The sequence below is a fragment of the Rhineura floridana genome, chromosome 3, assembly GCF_030035675.1.
Source record: "Rhineura floridana isolate rRhiFlo1 chromosome 3, rRhiFlo1.hap2, whole genome shotgun sequence".
In the NCBI taxonomy this organism is placed as follows: Eukaryota; Metazoa; Chordata; class Lepidosauria; order Squamata; family Rhineuridae; genus Rhineura; species Rhineura floridana.
In genome coordinates this window covers 66,422,125-66,444,427 of record NC_084482.1, presented here as the reverse complement: position 1 = coordinate 66,444,427, position 22,303 = coordinate 66,422,125, and the positions used below count along the sequence as shown (strand labels likewise).

Sequence of the window (22,303 nt, the reverse complement as noted above, 5' to 3'; positions counted from 1 at the left end):
CTCCCTCACCTGTTTCTATTCTTTCAGGCCCTGGCTTTACCTACATCCCAACATGATGTAAACTTGCCAATCTGTCTTCCCTCACATTGACCTCACATTATTCCCTCCTCCCCCTCCTCCTGTACCATGAGACAGATACACCAAGCTGACTTTTCACTTTTCCTTCTGTACAAACATCACTGGGAAAATAACAAGCCTGTTGTCCTAAAGCTTAGACAATCCCATTCCATTTCCTACTGCTAAAATGTAAGATGTGGGCCTTTGGATTCCTGTATTCCTGTCACCCCAAATTATGGCCTTCACACCATGAGAATTGGGGTGGTAGAGATATTTTTGGGTTATGATAAACTGTCTTGTGCATTTTCAACAAACTCATGAAAGAAAAAGTAACAGTAAGTCTTTCCTTTCATGTGTGGCAAAGCCAGTTTTCTGATGTCATCATATGGGTGTGTGACATGTAAGAAGGAAAACAATGTGGCATGTTCCCACTTTTGAGTCTGTTAAAATGCTAAGAAGTCCATGTAATAAGATTGCCAGCTTGTGAAAATGCAGCAGCAGGTAGCTGGACTGGTGTGCAGCAGCTTCTGGTGGGCCTATGGTTACCCGTATTTTATTCTCTATGGGGAGAAAAACAGCAAGAAAGGATTTTGAGGAAAGGCATGGCTGGTTTTAAAAGGGTCAAATACCCCACCTATGTTGGTCCTCTGCCTCACTCTCCAGTGCACATTTCATTTTAAAAAATAGTGAAAAAATGTTACATGGATCTGGATATAAAGTCTAGGCTGCACCTTTCCTAATGCTTACCTATTCACTTGCTTTCTTACTACCTCATCTAGCATTTACAAATCACACCACACTGTCTGCTTATTTGGCAAGCATATTCATTTGGGCCATGTTCCGTCCTCTTTCCTCTTCCTTTTCACTCAGGGACTTTAAAGCTTCTCACATTTTTCTGCTCTGGTTAGTCACATCAGTTTTCTTTCTGAATAATATATGTACACAGCCTCGAGCTTTTGATGAAAAGGTGGTATAAAAATGTTTTAAATAAATATGCAAAATGGAAGTAACAATTCCTCCTTTTGCAGGCCTATTTATGAATTAGGACTACAATTTTGTATTTTACATGTATTAAATGAACCATTAATAACTGTACCCTAGAAACAAGTCAGTTCAGCATTTAATAATTATAGCAAAGGCTGGAAAAGGTGCTTATAAATATATACAGTCATGCAAGTTCCTAAATGTGCTGTATGCAACCCAACTGTCAGTCCAGTTGGAATTCAGCTACTTCTTTTATAGTATCACGAAAGCAACTGTTGTCCTTGATGAGATGCTGTAGTGCAACCTCATGGGATAAGATTGATGTTTCAGCTGGACCATATTAAGTCTCTGGTGGTGGTCAATACTGGGTATTCCAGAGGAACTATAATAGAAGCCACAGCCTCTCTTGTGAGAGTCTGTCCCTTTTTATTCCTGATTTCGCATCCAGCTTTTGGAGGACCAAGGCAATGCCATTTTCATGCAGTTCCCAGGCTATGCTGACAAAATGAAGGAGTTACCTGGGAAAACTGAACCGGAAGGAAGATGCTAAGAAGCTGTTTTCATCCTTTTTCTCCACTGGCTTTTTTATTCCAGTGGTTTCCACATGAAGCGTCATGTAAGATCCCTCACTGGGGCATTGTTCTTACTTTTGTTACAATCTAAATCTCGCTTTCTTCAAAGACCTCTTCAGTTGTCTCCCCAGTTGTGACTTCTCCTTCACTGCTGTCTGAGGTGCTTGCTCTGGGAATATGCCTTAATGTGGAGCTTAAATCCACATTGCAGCCTGTCCTCTGCTTTGCCACTTGCGTGCTCTGGGGCTGAGTAACCTCCAGGGAGAAGCAATTATTGCTCAAATGCTGTTTCTTTGGACATCTCCCCAGGTGCTTGATGTTCTTTCCAAGAAAGCATGGCATGCAGACAGAGGGGGATGCCAACAAGAAACGGGACCACTTCTTGCGCAGTTCAGCTTTTACCTGAAAAAAAAAATAGAGCAATTGGCATGGACTGTAGCAGCATGAAGTATAAATGCTTCATCGATTATCCTAGGGCATTCTGTCTCTCCTTTCACAGGAGTCTAAAGCTTTGTAGTTCAGGCATGCTGTGGCTCGGTCACCCTACAGCCTTAAACAAGTATGGCCAATGATCAGGAATGATGGGAGGCAGTGGTGTAGTGGTCCAGGGTCTCGCGGAGTCTTAGACCCTTTATTTTTTTTTGGGAGCAGGGTTCCAGCAGGGTCCCTATGTCTAGCATCTCACAAGCCAATCAACATGAAAGGGGATAGTGTTAGCCACTGAGAAGACTCTTCTAACATGCTTCCTTGTCCTTTCCTGCTGATTGGAAGCAATCAGAGTGAAAGGGGGTGAGTCAGCTGCAAAGAAGACTCTTTTCAGTAACTAACACTCTCCCCTTTCATGCTTATTGGCTCCTAGGGATGTCCATTGTTGTGGGAGAAGGGATTATCAAGGATCTCATTCTCAACCCTACAGCAAAAAAGGGGTGGTGGCGGCTGTGACTAACATGAAGGGACCCTGCACTTCTGAATTTGCCACTGCACTACTGATGGAAGGTGTAGTTCAGCAACATTTGGAGGGCCAAAATTTCCGCATACCTGCCCCACATGCGGAAGCCCTGACTGCTCAACGTACTGTGAGATCCACAGCACAGAGTACAGTCTTGAGTCTCTCTGTGCAGTGTTTAGCACAATGCACATGCCCCCTTGTTGGACACAGCAGATACCTTTCAGATGGTCCTGCTCTACTTTGTGTCTTTCCTCCTCACTGTCCTGATATGTTCCTACACAGCTGTGTGTGCATTTTGTACAGAACACAGGTTTCTTCCTTAGGTTATCACAACATTTGGACAGTGTACACATACCCTTATGCATAGTTACCATTAAATGACTTCCAAAATGTTTTAACAGTGCAACAGTTGAATATTGTGAATATCACTCTGTTTATGCTGCTGCCTCTTCTCTACGTATCTTTCTGTTGTCCTTCCCTGTACCCTGCCCTCCTGGACAATGAAAATATTGATGAAATGCCCCCTTCCCATTTTAGTGCAGTTCCACTCCAGTCTGTTGCATGATGTGGCAGGCTGGGGCACCTTCCCATAAGTAGTAGCAAAAGGGCAGCATCCTGGCCTGTTGCTTTACTGGGCAGCTTATTACAAGTTGTTCTGTTCCCAAGTAGGGACCCATGCTTACTGTTTCCCTATACGGTCTCTGCAACTATCACAAGGAACATTATGGAAAAGCCACTGCCTCTTTAATCAGATACTAACTTCCTCACAACAAAATGTCAGATGACCACCAAGAACACCACTAAGGACCAAATGCAAGATATGCAAGCCAGTGTGTTCTGTGGCATCTCCTGGAAGAAACAAGTGGTTAGAAATAAAGGTAAGAAAGGATAATTTACCTCTCCATTAGAAAAACAGTATAAAAGTGCTACAAAAAAACCCTGGAAGAGAGAGAGAAATCTAAATTAGATTTGAATGGAATTTGCCAAGGTACAATTTAACTATAAGCTTATGCAATCACTGAATATTGTTCCTAAAAACACCTGAAACCTGACCCATCCTGCTGCTAAATTGAACATTAATGCAACTGACTTCCTCTTGCGCAAGAATCATTTTTATCTCTCAGCAATCATATGAAAAGGCATCTCTATGTAATAATCTTTTATTTTGCTTTGAACAATTTTGCTCAAGGAAGTATTTGGTTTGGAATTTTAAACCACTAATGTTGGTCCATAGAAATATAACACTTTGACTTAATCTGTGTGTTTCACATTAGGAAGTGCAGGAAATATGGTAGTCTGAAGTTTAGGTCAAAATTACACTTATTGCCTGTGAAGTTAACTCTTCCAAGGATGTGAACATGAGACCTTGAAAAATCAGCGTCAAATTTACTCAGTTTTCTAAAAGCTCAGGCTCTCACCCCACATGATCAAAAAAATAACAATGTAAGAACCGACCATCTTGGACTGCTGGACATCAGACTTGTTGCACATGGTTTCTGTTGGCAAGAATTTAAGGTACATCCAAGGCTCAAAGTATTCTTTTTCCAGGCAGATTTATATATGAAACTTGAAAGACTGTGCATAATTTCCCATAAAAAATGGAATTAATGGCCCCATTTTATTTACTCCAAATGTCTCATTCTTTGGGATCAATGAATCCCCAAGCAAATTTGAAATAGTACTTTAGCAGTAGATAATCAGCTGGCTGTAAAGTACATGCAACTCCATTATATTTGTAAACTAGTACAGAAGATGGAGTAATGGATGTCTTGAGAGTGATTATGTTCATAATTTCTAATACTTCTTTTTCTGAAAAGGTTTCCCCTGGATTGCTGCTCATTCACCTCACTTTCCAAACGACATAAGCAGTTCCCTGACTTTTCCAGTATTTATTTGCAAACTCTTGCTAGCTTTTCATATTCAATAAATCTTTTCCACATAGCTCTTCTTGAGAACTATATATCAAAGAGTGTACCCTCACTGTCCAACAACAGTGATTTACTGAAGTGACTCCAGATGTCTAAAAGTTATACACAAGCAATATGGAACTTTTTCAAATAAATATGTTTTTGCTTTTCAATCTAGAACTTGTGATTATATAGAAAGTTTTGGAAAAAGTGGGAGCCACATCAGGTCATAGTTTTAAGATGCTGATACTGTGATTAGCCTCAGACAACAGCATGCTAGCAAGACCATTTAACTGAGGGTGGAAAAGCGCCTGCAGACCTGAAGGACAAATGCAGAAGTATGAGGTGGTAGAATGCTGAAGTAGTAAGAATGAAGTACAACACTTCTGCTGGCAGGTGATGGATTGTAGTTTTGAATGCTGCTTCATGAAAATACAATAAAAAAATGCTGTCCCACCCCCAATCTTATGGTGGTTTTATGTTTGCAAGAAGTGTTTGATGTAGAGGATCATTTAAAATGTGATTCTCCACTTGCACCTTGAAGTGGTATGCTCTCTTCCACCACTTCAGGACACTATCACTTCATTCTGCTGCAAGTGGAACCCAGGCCCAAAATATCAGTGGCTAAAGGTTCCCAAGTGGCTTCCTGGAATGCAGAGAGGGAAGGGCAGAAAGGCATGAAAGAGTTAATTGTTTAGGAGAGGTAGCAAGGAGCAACTGCAGGCTAGGTGTCATGAGAATACTGTGGGAATATACTAGTGGAGTGGAGGCATGAGCACGTTAATGTAGGAAGATGGACCTGGACACATGAAAAGCAGAACTGGACCCTGAAGGGATTTTGGGAAGCACAGAAAACAAGATGGAGGGTTGGACTAGTATATAAGCCAAGACCATGCTAATGTTCATTACTGGAAAAGGCAAACAATTTCAATATTGCATAAGATGGTATCTGATAGGTTGGAAATGTTTTTCATTCTATTCTGTGTCCTGTGAGTAAGAAATATATTACAGAAAGACTATAATTGAAGACCAATATCTGTGGAAGGTGAAATGTTATGCTGATGTATTTTATCTGTTGAAGTGTTCGTATAATGGAAATGGAAAATTAATATATTTTAAAGATATGTGTATGTGTGTGTGTTTTTAAGGCTTAAACTTTAAGCCAAGTCTTGCAGATGTGCCTTCCCTTCAGCAGATTTTATTCCTATTTGGTGGTAGTGCCCAAGAATACAAATATATTAGAAGACAATAAGTCAATGCACTGAGGACATTGCTGATTATGAACTACAATTAGCCCTATTAACCACACTTCTTTGTGACTTGAAACGAAAGTTAGAGATATGAGACCATGAATTTATTATCAATCTTCTATGTGGACCACAATTAACTTGTCAGCAAGGTCTATGCATAGAAAGACAAAACTGACAAATCCTAAGGTCAGGGAGGGATGTTGGATAGATAAGCCTGTAGAGCACTGAGTGCTGTTTACTCAATACTGGAATGAGAAGTTAATATTCAACCCTAAGTTCTCATTTTTCTTTGTAGAATATTTTTCCCTCCACTGTATGTACAGTTTTGTTATGAAGATTATTATTTTTTCTTTTTGTCATATGGTTAATCGATACATTTCATTTATTAATTAGTGATAATGAATAATGCACCCCTGGCCCAAGAACTTACTTGGAAGGAGCCCAGTGTCAGCTGAATGAAGAGTTTTATTTGTCTGGGAAGACCTTCAATTTTTTCATCAATGATGAAGTTAAAGGCAATCTCGTGAATCCCAAGTAATGGTATTAATACAAGGGTTGATCTTGCCAATCTTAAAATAAAAATAAAAATAAAAATGAATTCTGCTGTTGAGATAAAATGGATCAAGAAATCTGGATGGAATCATGACAATATCCACTGACTTTTTGTTTGTTTAAAGCTAGAATTAAAACTATTGAACTATATCTATATATCTACTTTTAATAAAAATATTAACATAGGGTAGGGAACCTGTGGCCCTCCAGATGTTGTTTGACTTCATCAGCCCCAGCCAGCATGGCCAATTGTCAGGGATGATTTTATTTATACTCACTTGTATTTTAACCTGTTTTTATTGTTGTACACCGCCCTGAGAGCTTATTGCTAAAGGGCGGTATAAAAGCACAATAAATAAATAAATAATAAATGATGGGACCTGGAGTCCAACAACATCTGGAAGGCCACAGATTCCCCACCCCTGTAATTAAGGATATATTTTAAGTACTCTAATCAAACCTTCTACAACATGAAACTACTGAATTACAATTGATCAAGAAGTTCAGTGATATCACTTGTGGACTGAATTGAGACAAAGGTTGGTTGTTGTTTTTTATCATGTCCATATTATCAGCAACTGGTTTTCTCTCTGTGTGTGTGTGTGCATGCGTGTGTGTGTGTGCGTGCGTGTGTGTGTGAGTGAGTGAGTGAGTGGCTTCTGTTGATAACATAAGTATCACAGACTGAAATTTTCTGCCTTTCCTTTCTTTCTGACCTCACTGTTTACAGCCCCCACCCCAACCATGTCATCATTCATTGGCGATCACTTGTGGCCGAGTAAGATTGTCTTCCAAGATAAGGTCTTTAAGAGTGGGTCCGTAAGTGACTGTGGAGGCCAATTCTGGATCCACACAGCCTCCTACAGTGAGGACATAGGTTTCCAGATGGAAGATGGTTGTGATGAGGATTTGTTTGACGTGCCTTCCACTTAGCTGGTTTGTCCCGTTCGCCTTGTATTTGTGCTTCTTCAAAGTCCACAGCACCTTTGATAATAGCCAGCCTCTATTTGGGACGTTCATGGGCCTAGACTTCCCAGTTCTCAATGTTCATGTTACATTTTTTTAGATTCGCTTTAAGAACATCTTTAAACCTCTTTGCTGTCCACCGATGTTCCATTTTCCATCCTTAAGTTGGGAGTAAAGTAGCTGCTTTGGAAGACGGTGATTAGGCATTTGAACAACATGGCCGATCCAGTGAAGTTGATGTTGAAGGATCATTGTTTCAACACTTGTAGTCGTTGCTTCTTCAAAAACGCTAACATTAGTCTGTCTGTCTCTTCCCAAGTAATTTGCAAAATTTTCCGGAGGCAGCGTTGGTGGAATCTTTCAAGGAGTTGGGAGTGGTGTTTATAAATGGTCCATGTTTCACAGGCATACAGTAAGGCTGGTACTGTAGTACAATGGCTTTGTAAATAAGCATTTTGGTCTCCCTGTGAATATCCCGATCCTCGAACACTCTACGCTTCATTCAGGAGAATGTGACACTCACAGGGCTCAGACAATGTTGAATTTCGGCATCAATGTCAGCTTTTACAGAGAGATGGTTGCTGAGATAGGGGAAGTGATCAATATTCTCCAATGTTACACCATTAAGCTGGATTGATGGTGCTGCAGAGGGACTAGTTCGCACCTGTTGATGAAGCACTTTGGTTTTTTTAATATTAAGTGAGAGCCCAAGCTTTCCATATGCTTCTTCGAAGACATTTAGGGTAGTTTGAAGATCTTTCTCTGAATGTGCAGAGACTACGTTATCATCGGTATATTGAAGTTCTATGACAGAGGTTGACATTACCTTACCTTTTGCTTTCAGCCTACGGAGATTAAAAAGCTTTCCCTCTGTTCGATATATGATTACCACACCAGTAGGAAGTTTCCCCTCAATAAGGTGTAGAATCATAGCAATGAAGACAGCAAATAAGGTAGGAGCAATGACGCATCCCTGTTTTACGCCTGATCTGACTCTGAATGGATCGCTCTGAAAGCCATTGTTGTCCAAAATTGTTGCTGTCATGTTGTCATGAAGGAGTCGCAAAATATTCACCAATTTATCAGGGCATCCAGTTTTCAGAAGGATGGTCTAGAGAGCGGTTCAAGATTCAGTGTCAAAGGCCTTAGTTAGATCAATAAATGCCATATATAAAGGTCGATTCTTCTCCCGGCATTTTTCTTGAAGCTGTCGTGCAGTGAAGATCATGTCCACTGTCCCCCTGGAAGGGCAGAAACCATTTTGAGATTTGGGGAGGACATCCTTTGAGATCGGCAGGAGGCAATTTGCGAGGATCCTTGCAAGGATTTTACCGGAGGTAGCAAGAAAAGAAATACCTCGATAGTTCCTGCAATCTGTTCTATCACCCTTCTTTAAAAGGGTGATAATTATGGCATCCCTAAAGTCTTCAGGGATCTCCTCCCTCATCCAGATTTTTTCGATGAGCTTATGAAGCTGTTGTGTAAGTTCAGGCCCACTTTCTTTAAAGACTTCAGCAGGAATCCCATAAGGTCCACTAGCTTTGTTGTTCTTCATATGATTGATGGTTTTACAGACTTCATCCAAATTAGGGGATACTGCATGCTCGTCTCTAGTTTGTTGTTGTGGAATTTGCGAGAAGACCTCATCAGCCATGATAGAGTTACGATTAAGGAGGCCACAGTAATGCTCTTTCCAGCGCAGTGCAATAGACTCTTTATCCTTAAGAAGCTTGCTACCATCCATTGAAAATAAGAGATTTGTACCGTAATTTGTTGGTCCATAGATGGCCTTCTGGATTTCACAGTCCTGCCCCCGTTGCCATTCGCCGATCGCCATGGGACTTTCGGTTTGGTTTGGTTTGCTTGGAAGACACCTGTGCGTGAATTTGTTTTATGTGGGGAGATCGGTGCACGATGATAAACACACAATCTTGACAGAAAAAGGCTTTGATCCAATGGCATGGGATACCACAACGATTGGAAGTCTTTTATCTGCTGCAGCCTTCATCCGTCTTCACAGTCATTGTAACGTACACATTGTTATCCTCCGCCTGTTCTGCCGTTGAGGACTTTCTTGGATCATTCTTTGTCTGGTTCCTCTCCCTTGACCTTACCGCCATGGGTGACCCTGCTGGGAGTACATGACTCCTGACTGCATCACTCACAGGGTTCATTGGAACACGCAAGCCCACTCACCACTACAAGGTGACGATCCAGCAAGGGGACCCCAGCCACATATGTATGTACTAGCAATTCAGGATAGCATTATTTATTCTTCTGAGGAAGTGGACTATAATGCATGAAAGTTTATGCCATGATAATCTTGTTAGCTTTTAAAAGTGCCACAAGATTCTTTGTTGTTTTAGCCTTCTCCCTGACGTACTCATTTTCTGGGCATAAGTGTGTGTTTTGGAGAAAATTCACCCAAAGTGGTGCAGCCCAGACACAGATTTATCACTGCAGTGAGAATGTGACCTCAGTGAGCATACACTGAATGTATATGTAGGAAACCAAAACAGACATATAGGAAATTCATTACACTAGAATCGGCTCTAAGTTGTGAGGATTCATCCCACAATTAGAATGAACTGGAATATTATCAGTGCTTTCAGTTTTAAAAAAACATTTTTGAATTCTGTTTTCTGTTATAAAAACCACTGTAGAAGACTAAGTAGATTAGTACAAATCTGGGAATTTAATGCCTACCTGAATTTGTAATCACGAAAGCTCATTTGCTGGGCTCTAAGTTTGGAAAGTAGCAGCTTCATAATTTTTAGGAATATACAGAAGTTAACCTTCAGAAAACACACACATCTTGGTTAGTTTCAGTAAATGCAATGAGTGTCCTGCTAGTAATGGGACAACCATAAGAAATGATCTGAAAGCAAGAATTTCAGCATAGTCTTGACCATATCAACTCAGAAGTAAGCAGTAATGTAGTGGCAAATTCACAAGTGCAGGGCCCCTTCATGATAGTCATAACCACACCACCTCACAGATACCCCCCTTCTAAGATTATGCAATCTTATAAGGTTATAGAATAAACTGGCCAGGCTTGAATACTGCTTTCTGCTTTTCTATCACTGTCACCATTTGACCATCCTTTCTTACTGCAGAGATACTGCTTGAATTACTGAATTCAGGTTCTACACTTTTATCTGCTACCAAACTACTTTATGATGTAGATGGGGTGCTATCATCAGGATTCACTATCTCTTCTTTTGCAATTACAGAATTCTCCCTCTCCACAACTTGTCTTGGCTCCTTGAAGTAGGAACTACCAAAGGCTTGCTTGCAATTGACACTCATTGGGACTCTTTTCAGTAGCTGCAATCCAATACACACTTACCTGGGGGTAAGTCTTATTGAACCCACTGGAGCTTACTTCTGAATAGACATGTATTGGATTGCAGCCTAACATACGTCTCTTTCATTCTGATTAGCTCATAGGATGTTGGAGACATAGGGTCTCTGCTCAGAACTGGCTCCCCAAAAGTAAGGGTCTAAGACCCCCCAGGACCATGGACGAATACACCCCTTGAAGTAAGTCCTACCAAGTTCAATTGAGCTTACTCCCAAGTAAGTGGAGTTAGGATTGCAGCCTTAGCCTCTGTAGGCAATTGTTTTTAGAGATTTTCTGCCCATCATATTTAGACAACTTTTCCTGCATCTTCTCTTATCTTGTTTATCCTCTTTAGAAGGAGGAGGAGGAGGAGTCAAGCTGCTGGGGGAGGAAAAGGGAGTGGCAGTAGTGATCAAGGGTATCAGACCCTTGCCATATGCAGTGATTGCCACAGAAGAACTGTGGCAATATATATATATTGCAACATATATACATAGTATATATATATATATATATATATATATATTGCAACATATATATGTGTGTGTATATATATATACATAATATATATGTATATATACACATATGTATATGTATATAAAAACACACAATACCTATATACCAAAATAACATTGTCACAACTGTATTTTTTTAAAAAAATCATGCAATGATACTTACAACAATGGAAAATAAAATGGGTCCTCGAATGATCCACCATAATGCCATGTTCTGATGTGTTGCCCAGCATCTAGGAAGCAAGTCAAAATTATTCTTTCAGCTCATATAAACACAAATGGCAAGCCACATTATTTTAAGAGATTTTAGTAGAACCCGTGAACTTGGTTGCTTTTGCCAAGAGGACTAATCAGATTATTCATCAAGACTACATTTTCCAAAATCAATCCTAAACAATAATCCATTCCTAAGCAAGTAATCCCAAGGCATGCATTTTTTTTCCATAAGAGCAAACCATTACTCTAATGGCTTTGGCTGTAGTGGACTGTAATGCAATTTCTTATTTGTGCAATAAGGTTGCTAATGGAAGCTTAAGCAACTGATACATATGGAAGAAAATGATGACCACCCATTTGTGTTCCACTGGGTGTGTCTAAACCGCAGGTTACTTCACTTAATTCCTTTGAGGAGGAATTGGTTTAATATTGGGAACCAATAGGATGTATCATGAGGACTATTTATTAAGTATATGTATACCCCACTCTTCCTTCTCAACAGCTTGTATCAAGTTCCCAGTGCCCTCCCAACCAAGCACTGATCAGGTCCACATTGTGTAAGCTTCAGTAGTACTATAACACTGGATGCTTCCATACCATTCACAGGACTGATTTTGCCATGTCCTTATGTTGATCAGCATGGGAGGAATTAGAAAATCAGAAATTGGTAGATTTTGTGTTTTTTCTTTTAGCAAAATTGATCTCACTGCTTGGCCATATGCTATAGATCCCCACCTCCACAGCATGTTTACAAATGGCTACCACAGAACAAATGGTTATCCCTATCCAGCCTAATACCTCTATTTTTTAAAAAAAACCATAAAAGAGGCAGAAAAGGAAACAACAAATCATGTTAGCAGGGACATTTTGAGACAGTGACTTACCCCTCATACTCTAGTTGGTATTTTGTTATTCCCCAGGAAGCTACAAACAAAACAGGAACACCTGAAAAGGAAAATGGATATGGGGGGCTGTGGCTTGACTATGGTCAATATATGTAACTGTTGTGGTGCAACTGGTATTATGGATTACTAAACAAAAAGGGGTAAATAATAATGGCATAGCTGCAGTATAGCGATGGAGGAATATTACTGAGTATGTGAACAAAGGAAAGGCTTTTGATCACAATACTTTTTTTCCTCATGTGTTGTTGATTATGCTTGACCTTTGATAGTTTTACCAAGAGGAAACAGCTGTTTGTTATCACTGGCTAGACAGTTATCTTTGTTGGTTCAGTCATATATTTTTGCAGCCTTCTTTATCATCTGAAAGTCTGTGAGCAGATAATAGCAGAAACAAATTTAAAATAATGAGATATTTATAGTAATCTGACTTAAAAATGGAGGGCAGGATTTGGATCCTTTTTCAGCTGGTGGCTGAAGTCTTCCTGATAGCAAGAATGGCTATGATAAACAGAGGGCCAGCTTTGGACAAGTCCTTGTCATCAATAAATACCTGGCTTTTGGGGTAGCAGCAGCACTGATGACCCTCGTTAGAAACTGATGATGGCCAACTCTGAAGCAGTGGGGTATAAGTAATGGGCTACAAGCGTAGCTGGATAAAAATCTATATTTACCCCATCCAATGAAGATGTATCTCTGCAGTAGATGTTTCTCAGAGAGCACAGTGGTTACCAATAATCTATGGAGATAAATTCCTTCCACTAAGAGCCAGAAGAAATTTGCCCCGACGACATAATGCATGAAAAGTTGAGCCATCCGGCATAGGACTAGCTTCTGCAGAAATCAGACAATGAGTAGAACAATTAGTAATATTGCACAGCCTTCTTTTGCTTTCATTAGTTCCAGCAAAATACAGCTTGATACTGTGAACTAGACAGATATGTGGAAATTCAAAGGGTTGTAAAGCTGTTGGAATACCTCACTTTCATAGCCTGCAAGTCAAATACCTGTCAGTTATAATAAAGATGTGAAAAGCCCCAGTTCTTTGAAAACCATTTTATTAATGTTGAAGATTACAAAGCTCTTGGGAGTCTTGAACTGAGGACACTGGCCTTATTTCTGCCCTACAGAAGCAACTTCCAAGCCACCCAGCCCACTGATGTGGTCTCTGTCGCACAGCTCTTTTGCAGGAGTGGCTTTGTACATCCCCTGAGTTGGCAAGGCTCCTTTAACATCGACACGAAATTGAGCCTTCAGTGTCATTGACTCAGTTCTCTGGAATGTTCTGCCAGCAGAGATTCAACTTGTGCCTTCTGTTTTAACTTTTAAGCACCTGCTGAAAACCTTTCTGTTTTTCCAGGCTTATGCAGGCAATTAAGAACATGCTTTTTTCACAACAATTTTTTAATTGTATTTTTAATGTTTTTTAAAACAGTTCTATGGTGGTTGGTTGGTTTAAACATGTTATAAACCGCCTGAATGTTTTTAACGAAATAGCGGTATAGCAATATGCTTATAAATAAATAATAAATAAACCAATACAAAGGCCAAAGAGTGTACTACAGATTTCAGTCATAAGAACATAAGAACATAAGAACATAAGAAGAGCCTGCTGGATCAGGCCAGTGGCCCATCTAGTCCAGCATCCTGTTCTCACGGTGGCCAACCAGGTGCCTGGGGGAAGCCCGCAAGCAGGACCTGAGTGCAAGAACACTCTCCCCTCCTGAGGCTTCTGGCAACTGGTTTTCAGAAGCATGCTGCCTCTGACTAGGGTGGCAGAGCACAGCCATCACGGCTAGTAGCCATTGATAGCCCTGTCCTCCATGAATTTGTCTAATCTTCTTTTAAAGCCATCCAAGCTGGTGGCCATTACTGCATCTTATGGGAGCAAATTCCATAGTTTAACTATGCGCTGAGTAAAGATGTACTTCCTTTTGTCTGTCCTGAATCTTCCAACATTCAGCTTCTTTGAATGTCCCCGAGTTCTTGTATTATGAGAGAGGGAGAAGAACTTTTCTCTATACACTTTCTCAATGCCATGCATAATTTTATACACTTCTATCATGTCTCCTCTGACCCGCCTTTTCTCTAAACTAAAAAGCCCCAAATGCTGCAACCTTTCCTCGTAAGGGAGTCGCTCCATCCCCTTGATCATTCTGGTTGCCCTCCTCTGAACCTTTTCCAACTCTGTAATATCCTTTTTGAAATGAGGCGACCAGAACTGTACACAGTATTCCAAATGCGGCCGCACCATAGATTTATACAATGGCATTATGATATCGGCTGTTTTATTTTCAATACCTTTCCTAATTATTGCTAGCATGGAATTTGCCTTTTTCACAGCTGCCGCACACTGGGTCGACATTTTCATCGTGCTGTCCACTACAACCCCGAGGTCTCTCTCCTGGTCGGTCACCGCCAGTTCAGAGCGTATATGTGAAATTCAGATTTTTTGCTCCAACATGCATAATTTTACACTTGTTTATATTGAATTGCATTTGCCATTTTTCCGCCCATTCACTCAGTTTGGAAAGGTCTTTTTGAAGCTCTTCGCAATCCCTTTTTATTTTAACAATCCTGAACAATTTAGTGTCGTCAGCAAACTTGGCCACTTCACTGCTCACTCCTAATTCTAGGTCATTAATGAACAAGTTGAAAAGTACAGGTCCCAATACCGATCCTTGAGGGACTCCACTTTCTACAGCCCTCCATTGGGAGAACTGTCCATTTATTCCTACTCTCTGCTTTCTGCTTCTTAACCAATCCCTTATCCACAAGAGGACCTCTCCTCTTATTCCATGACTGCTAAGCTTCCTCAGAAGTCTTTGGTGAGGTACCTTGTCAAACGCTTTTTGAAAGTCTAAGTACACTATGTCCACTGGATCACCTCTATCTATATGCTTGTTGACACTCTCAAAGAATTCTAGTAGGTTACTGAGACAGGACTTTCCCTTGCAGAAGCCATGCTGGCTCTGCTTCAGCAAGGCTTGTTCTTCTATGTGCTTAGTTAATCTAGCTTTAATCATACTTTCTACCAGTTTCCCAGGGACAGAGGTTAAGCTAACTGGCCTGTAATTTCCGGGATCCCCTCTGGATCCCTTTTTGAATATTGGCATTACATTTGCCACTTTCTAGTCCTCAGGCACAGAGGAGGACCCGAGGGACAAGTTACATATTTCAGTTAGCAGATCAGCAATTTCACATTTGAGTTCTTTGAGAACTCTCGGGTAGATGCCATCCGGGCCCGGTGATTTGTCAGTTTTTATATTGTCTATTAAGCCTAGAACTTCCTCTCTTGTTACCACTATTTGTCTCAGTTCCTCAGAATCCCTTCCTGCAAATGTTAGTTCAGGTTCAGGGATCTGCCCTATATCTTCCACTGTGAAGACAGATGCAAAGAATTCATTTAGCTTCTCTGCAATCTCCTTATCGTTCTTTAGTACGCCTTTGACTCCCTTATCATCCAAGGGTCCAATCGCCTCTCTAGATGGTCTCCTGCTTTGAATGTATTTATAGAATTTTTTGTTGTTGGTTTTTATGTTCTTAGCAATGTGCTCCTCAAATTCTTTTTTAGCATCCCTTATTGTCTTCTTGCATTTCTTTTGCCAGAGTTTGTGTTCTTTTTTATTTTCTTCATTCGGACAAGACTTCCATTTTCTGAAGGAAGACTTTTTGCCTCTAAGAGCTTCCTTGACTTTGCCCGTTAACCATGCTGGCATCTTCTTGGCCCTGGCGGTACCTTTTCTGATCTGCGGTATGCACTCCAGTTGAGCTTCTATTATAGTGTTTTTAAACAACTTCCAAGCATTTTCGAGTGATGTGACCCTCTGGACTTTGTTTTTCAGCTTTCTTTTTACCACTCCCCTCATTTTTGTGAAGTTTCCTCTCTTGAAGTCAAAAGTGACCGTGTTGGATTTTCTTGGCAATTGGCCATATACATGTATGTTTAATTTAATAGCACTATGGTCACTGCTCCCAAGCGGTTCAACAACACTTACATCTTGCACCAGGTCCCAGTCCCCACTGAGGATTAAGTCCAGGGTTGCCGTCCCTCTGGTCGGTTCCATGACCAACTGGTCTAGGGAATAGTCATTTAGAATATCTAGAAATTTTGCTTCTTTGTCATGACTGGAACACATATGCGGCCAGTCTATGTCCGGGTAGTTGAAGTCACCCATTACTACCACATTTCCTAGTTTGGATGCTTCCTCAATTTCATATCTCATCTCAAGGTCTCCCTGAGCATTTTGATCAGGGGACAATAGATCGTTCCCAGAATTAAATCCCTCCTGGGGCATGGTATCACTACCCACAACGATTCTGTGGAGGAGTCTGCCTCTTTTGGGGTTTCCAGCTTGCTGGATTCAATGCCTTCTTTCGCGTATAGAGCGACTCCGCCACCAATACGTCCTTCCCTGTCCTTCCGATATAGTTTATATCCAGGGATAACCGTATCCCACTGGTTTCCTCCATTCCACCAGGTCTCTGTTATGCTCACTATATCAATGCTGTCCTCTAAGACCAAGCACTCCAGTTCTCCCATCTTGGTTCGGAGGCTCCTAGCATTGGCGTACAGGCACTTGTAAGCAGTGTCTCTCTTCAAGTGTCTTTGGCACTTGTGGTTTGGCCTGTGGTAATTTTGCCCTTCTGAATTTATATCCTGTGCCCCTGCTCTCACAATGCCTACTTCTAGGCCTACCCCTTTTACAATTTCATCATTTCTTTGGTCTTTATCCCAGGGGGGAGGTTTATTCCGAACCGGACCTTCCTCAGCTCCTGTCGGGTTTCCCCCCTCAGTCAGTTTAAAAGCTGCTCTGCCACCTTTTTAATTTTAAGTGCCAGCAGTCTGGTTCCATTCTGGTTCAAGTAGAGCCCGTCCCTTTTGTACAGGCCCGGCTTGTCCCAAAATGTTCCCCAGTGCCTAACAAATCCAAACCCTTCCACCCAACACCATCGTCTCATCCACGCATTGAGACTGCTAAGTTGGGCCTGTCTGGCTGGTCCTGCACGTGGAACCAGTAGCATTTCAGAGAAAGCCACCTTGGAGGTCCTGGCTTTCAGCATCCTACCTAGCAACCTAAATTTTGCTTCCAGGACCTCATGGCTGCATTTCCCCATGTCGTTGGTGCCAACATGCACCACGACCACTGACTCCTCCCCAGCACTGTCTACCAAACTATCTAAACGACGTGTGATATCCGCAACCTTCGCACCAGGCAGGCAAATCATCTTGCGGTCTACATGCCCATCACACACCCCACTGTCTATGTTCCTAATGATCAAATCACCCACTACAAGGATCCCTCCACCCCCTGGAGATATATCCTCGGCACGAGAGGATAGCTGCTCATCCCCCAAGGAATGGGTCCCTTCTAAGGGATCGTTTCCCTCTTCCTCAGCTGGATGCTCTCCTCCCCTGAGACCGTCATTCTCCATGATAGCAGAAGAGGTATCATCCTTGGAGTGGGGCACAGCTATAACGTCTCTGAAGGCCTCCTCCACACACCTCTCTGCTTCTCTCAGCTTTTCCAGATCCGCCACCTTGGCCTCAAGGAAATGAAGTCGTTCCCGGAGAGCCAGGAGCTCATTGCACCGAGAGCACACCCACGACTTCTGTCCAACAGGCAGATAGTCGTACATGCTGCAGGCGGTGCAAAACACTGGAAAGCCCCCACACCTCTGCTGGCTTCTTACCTGCATAATTTTGTTTAAGGTTTATTACGTCAATGGGTTGGGGACTGCGGTTTAGTTGAGGTCAGGGAACAGATGGGCAGAGTGGGGGGCCCTGCTGCCGAACTCGGTCTGCAAGTCCAGCAAGATCAGGTTACTGGATTAGCCAATGGAGTTTAATCTGCTTTATATGCGCTGACTCTGGCCTGGCTCCTTAGGCTGAGCTGCTCCCTCCCTCCAGGTTGCTAGTCCTCACACATGATATGCGAAAACACAGAAGCATTCATATTTGTTGCACTTCCTGTATTTGTGCGCACAATGCCTCCAACTGTTTCACAACAGCCATCAAATTGTGAGGGCTGAATGGAACCTGTAGATCATCTAGTCCAGTCCCTTGCACTGGAAGACTTTTTGAGTCCAAATATGGTGACTATACTGTGTCATAAAAAAGAACATGGGCCTTGACACAAATTGCCAGGGGCACCTTTATTGCTAGGAAGAAAGAAAAACAAAACGTAATGGCCAAAGCTGGTGAACAGTGAAGGGAGGAAAAGCAAAGCTCTGCTCACCAGAGTAACCTTTAAGGAAAATTCTTCCCTAACCCCAAATACAGTGTCCGTTTCGATCCCCAGGTATAAAAATTGTGCCATTTCTTAGCTCCTTGCTCCTCAGATGAGTATATATATACACACACGGTGGTATTCAATTTTAGTCCTATGCAGAGATGACCCATTGAAGTCAATGGGCATGACTAACTTATGTTCATTAATTTCAATGGGTCTACTCTGAATAGAACTTAGCTGAATACAGTCCTTACACAGACACACACTTTTGTCTTAAACCTTTGCATCCTTCCAAGTATTTGGCCATCTCAGTCAGTAAACAATGATAAATCAGTCAAACTTTCATTGGGAAGCTCATCACTTTGATGGATCAATTGCTATCATTTTGGTTGTCATCAAGGTTGAAATTGGGTTCTGAAGACTGGTGCTTGAACTTTTGCTTCTCCAGATGTTTTTGCTTTGTTTACTTTGTTTTTAGATATCATTTTTATTTTTCTTGCTTTTAATTGGTATACCACTTTAATTTTTTGTAGAAAATCAGCCTATAAACTTTAGAAATAAATGTGCAGATTTTTGTTTGTAAATTACTGCCATTCAAAAATAAACATGTTGACCTTGAAACCTGTGAGCAAATGATGCTCTGCAAAAAAATTATTTCTAAAGTTTATAGGTTGATTTTCTACAAAAAATTAAAGTGGTATACCAATTAAAAGCAAGAAAGATAAAAATGATATCTAAAAACAAATTACTGTTGAACTCAATCAACAATAATTTTCCTGCAAATTTTACAGTTACAGAATTTAGCTATGAACACGTGAAAACCTCAGGTATCATTGTATGCTGTTTTGCCCGCTTGATGTTAACACTGTGGGTTACCGCTTGCTGTAATACCTCTGTACTCAAGAAGGATATCCATCCATTTAGATCAGTTGGCTTTTCGGAGTCTAAATAAAGAAATAAATACGTGCTGTGTGTTGTTCTATCTTTTATGAGAACTCCTATGGCTCGCAGGATGAATGCAGCAAACAGATTCATATGGATGTAGTTTCTTGTGCAGTGCAGTTTCCTGTGGAAGAAGAGAAGCATCCTACTGAAATTGTTTGATACTGACCTGAATAAAGACCTGTTCTTGCCCTGCTGTAAAAATTTTCCTTGGTAAAGGCTACGTAGGGATGCTGGGACACTTTGCTCAGCTTGTTCTGCATCTTGTGACATTTCAAATGCCATGGTTTCCTTTTTTATGGCAATAGCATAATTCCTGTCTTGTCCCACACTGGACTGAGTGCACCTGACTCCCTGGAGTATTGGGGCTCCCATCTCTGCTTCTCATTCTTAGTGAAGCAGGAAAGGACAAGGGGCAGTAGCAAAGGCGACAGGATACAGGGTGGTTTACAGCAAATGTTATCTGGGAACAACTGCAGAGCAGGGTATGCCTGTTCCTAAATAAGGTAGGTAGGAGTGTGTCCCCATCCCTTTCTTCTTTAGGACTGGCAAGCAAGAGGACCACACTCCTGCCATTGCTATTAGATGACCACTTAGAGATTTTTGAAATATTAAGCAGTATATATAAATGGTTTTCAATAAATAAATGTTGCAGTAGAAAAAGATAAACGCTATTTAGGGTGGAGCTACATATGTTATCCAAACCAAGAATATGCTAAAGTGACATGAACGCTGGGAGTTAAGGAGCATTTAAGGAGATTAACTACAGGAAGGGATGCTTAACTCATGCTGACTCCTGACTGCAAAGATTCTTTTCCATGTTAGAATCTATGGATTATAATAGTATTTTGTGGAATTAAGCACGTGCAGTAAATACTAAGCAGTACGGTAGCTACACTTCAGCTTGGTAGAAATTGCACTGAGAGTATGGTATAAGAAAAATAACACACTAAGTTTACTGTAGGAAATACATGTAGATAAAAAAGACCTACATCTGGCTGACTAGATAGGAGATGCTGCAGAAAAAGATGTCTGCTGCACCTGTGCTTCTCCTCAGGGAGCCATGCTGGCAAGAAGGACAAAGGAAGACAGAGATCATAGAAGGAGCAGGAAGGGATATTTGTTTCCTCTGAGGATATCAGTTTACACCTGGAAGGAAAGGTGAGCTTAGGTGAGAGTGGACAGAACAGTCTAGGAATTTAGGAGGACTTGTCTCTACCTCTCTACTTCCCATGTAGCATGCAATCCCCTCCCAGGCTTCAATCTGAGTTGCACTGTCACATTTCCAATGCCCCTTCTCAACGAAGCTTGTACTTCATCCAACAAGGTTCATCTTATTTTGTAGAAACTGGAAGCGATCTCTGGGACGCAGCTTAGGGAGGACATCCACAATCATATCTTCTGATGGGCAGTATTCTAGCTCAATAAGCCCCTTATGTTGTGCATCTTTCAATAGGTGATATTTTACATCTATGTGCTTGGTACCCCCTCTAGGATGCACACCTTAATGTGGTGAGGGGGTTTGAGAGTGTTGAAGAAGCTGAGAGCAATGCCGTCAGGAGTCTAGACCAAAAGGCTAGACTCCTAGCAGGGTCACCCAAAGCGGAATGGTCAAAGCTGAGACACCAGACTAAGATGCATCCAAACTCAGAGGAAGGCAATGGTAAACCACCTCAGAATACTTCTTACTACAAAAACCCTATGAACAGAGTATCCAAAATGCAACATGAGATAGTGCTGGAAGATGAGACCCCCAGGTCAGAAGCTACTGGAGACGAACAAAGGGCAAATACGAGTAGTGCTGTAATAGATGATGCAGCTGGGTCAAAGCCGAAAGGAAGCCCAGAGGCTGATGCGCACAGATGCGAAAGGAGAGTCTGGAGTTGTAAGATGCACACAATAGGAACATGGAATGTGAGAAGCATGGACCAGGAAAAGTTAGTTAGAAATTGTCAAGCAAGAAATGGAACATATCAACATTACAATACTTGGCATGACTGAATTAAAATGGACAGGAATGGGACATTTTCAATCGGGCAACTATAAAATATTTTATGCAGGAAATGAGAAATTAAGAAGAAACGGGGTTGCTTTAATAGTGAAAAGTGATGTAGCAAAAACAATTAAGAGCTATAATGCAAGGTCTGAGCGAGTTATATCAATGAAATTTAACGGGAAACCTATTAACATAATCATCATCCAAATCTATGCTCCAATGGCAAATGCAGATTCCTATATTGACTTATATTGATGTCCACGTGCACAGTAGTCTTTTCAGTTGCTCAAAAAATGTATTTGTGAGAAACAAATTACTGGCTTCACAGAACTCAATAAGTCTTTCTCCTGCTTCATTTCTATCTCCTAAGCCCTATTTCCCCACAATGCCTAGTTCTTCTCTGTTCCCTACTTTTGCATTCCAATCCCCCATGATTATTATCACATCTTGTTTCGGTGTGTGATTAATTTCCTCCTATACTTCTGCGTAAAATGTCTTCAATTCCTCTTCTTCTGCATTTGCCGTTGGAGCATAAACTTGGGAGACAAGACAATAATGCTGGGGAAAACAGAAGGGAGTAGAAAAAGAGGAAGGCCAAACAAGAGATGGATTGATTTCATAGAGGAAGCCACAGACCTGAACTTACAAGATCTGAACAGGGTGGTTCACAATAGATGTGGAGGTCGTTGATTCATAGGGTCACCATAAGTCGTAATCGACTTTAAGGCACATAACAACAACATGTGTTGGTGCGTGAGTTAATCTTCTCAATCTGTGAGAGCTTTATGCAGCTTTGGTTATCTTCAAAGAACTTCATAGGCTTTTGTTCAACAATGCCTAGCTCCTCAAGCAGGTTGCATAGCCACATGAGTTCTTGACATGCTTGGGCAGCTGACACACACTCTGCCTCTGTGGATGA

The 22,303-nt window shown here is 41.3% G+C and overlaps 1 protein-coding gene across 1 annotated transcript in view; it reads right to left on the bottom strand.

The window, feature by feature from the left end:
• Positions 1-1,165: 1,165 nt before the first annotated feature.
• Positions 1,166-22,303, bottom strand: part of GLP2R (glucagon like peptide 2 receptor) — a 50,704-nt gene continuing 29,566 nt past the window's right edge. Inside the window, exons 6-13 of the mRNA XM_061616398.1 lie at positions 19,338-19,512; positions 12,888-13,047; positions 12,196-12,256; positions 11,259-11,328; positions 9,944-10,032; positions 6,150-6,288; positions 3,460-3,501; positions 1,166-2,015 (exon numbers count right to left, since the gene is read on the bottom strand). Of these exons, the coding sequence (XP_061472382.1) occupies positions 1,701-2,015; positions 3,460-3,501; positions 6,150-6,288; positions 9,944-10,032; positions 11,259-11,328; positions 12,196-12,256; positions 12,888-13,047; positions 19,338-19,512 (1,051 nt within the window). The 3' untranslated portion in view covers positions 1,166-1,700. The remainder of the gene's footprint in view (positions 2,016-3,459; positions 3,502-6,149; positions 6,289-9,943; positions 10,033-11,258; positions 11,329-12,195; positions 12,257-12,887; positions 13,048-19,337; positions 19,513-22,303) is intronic.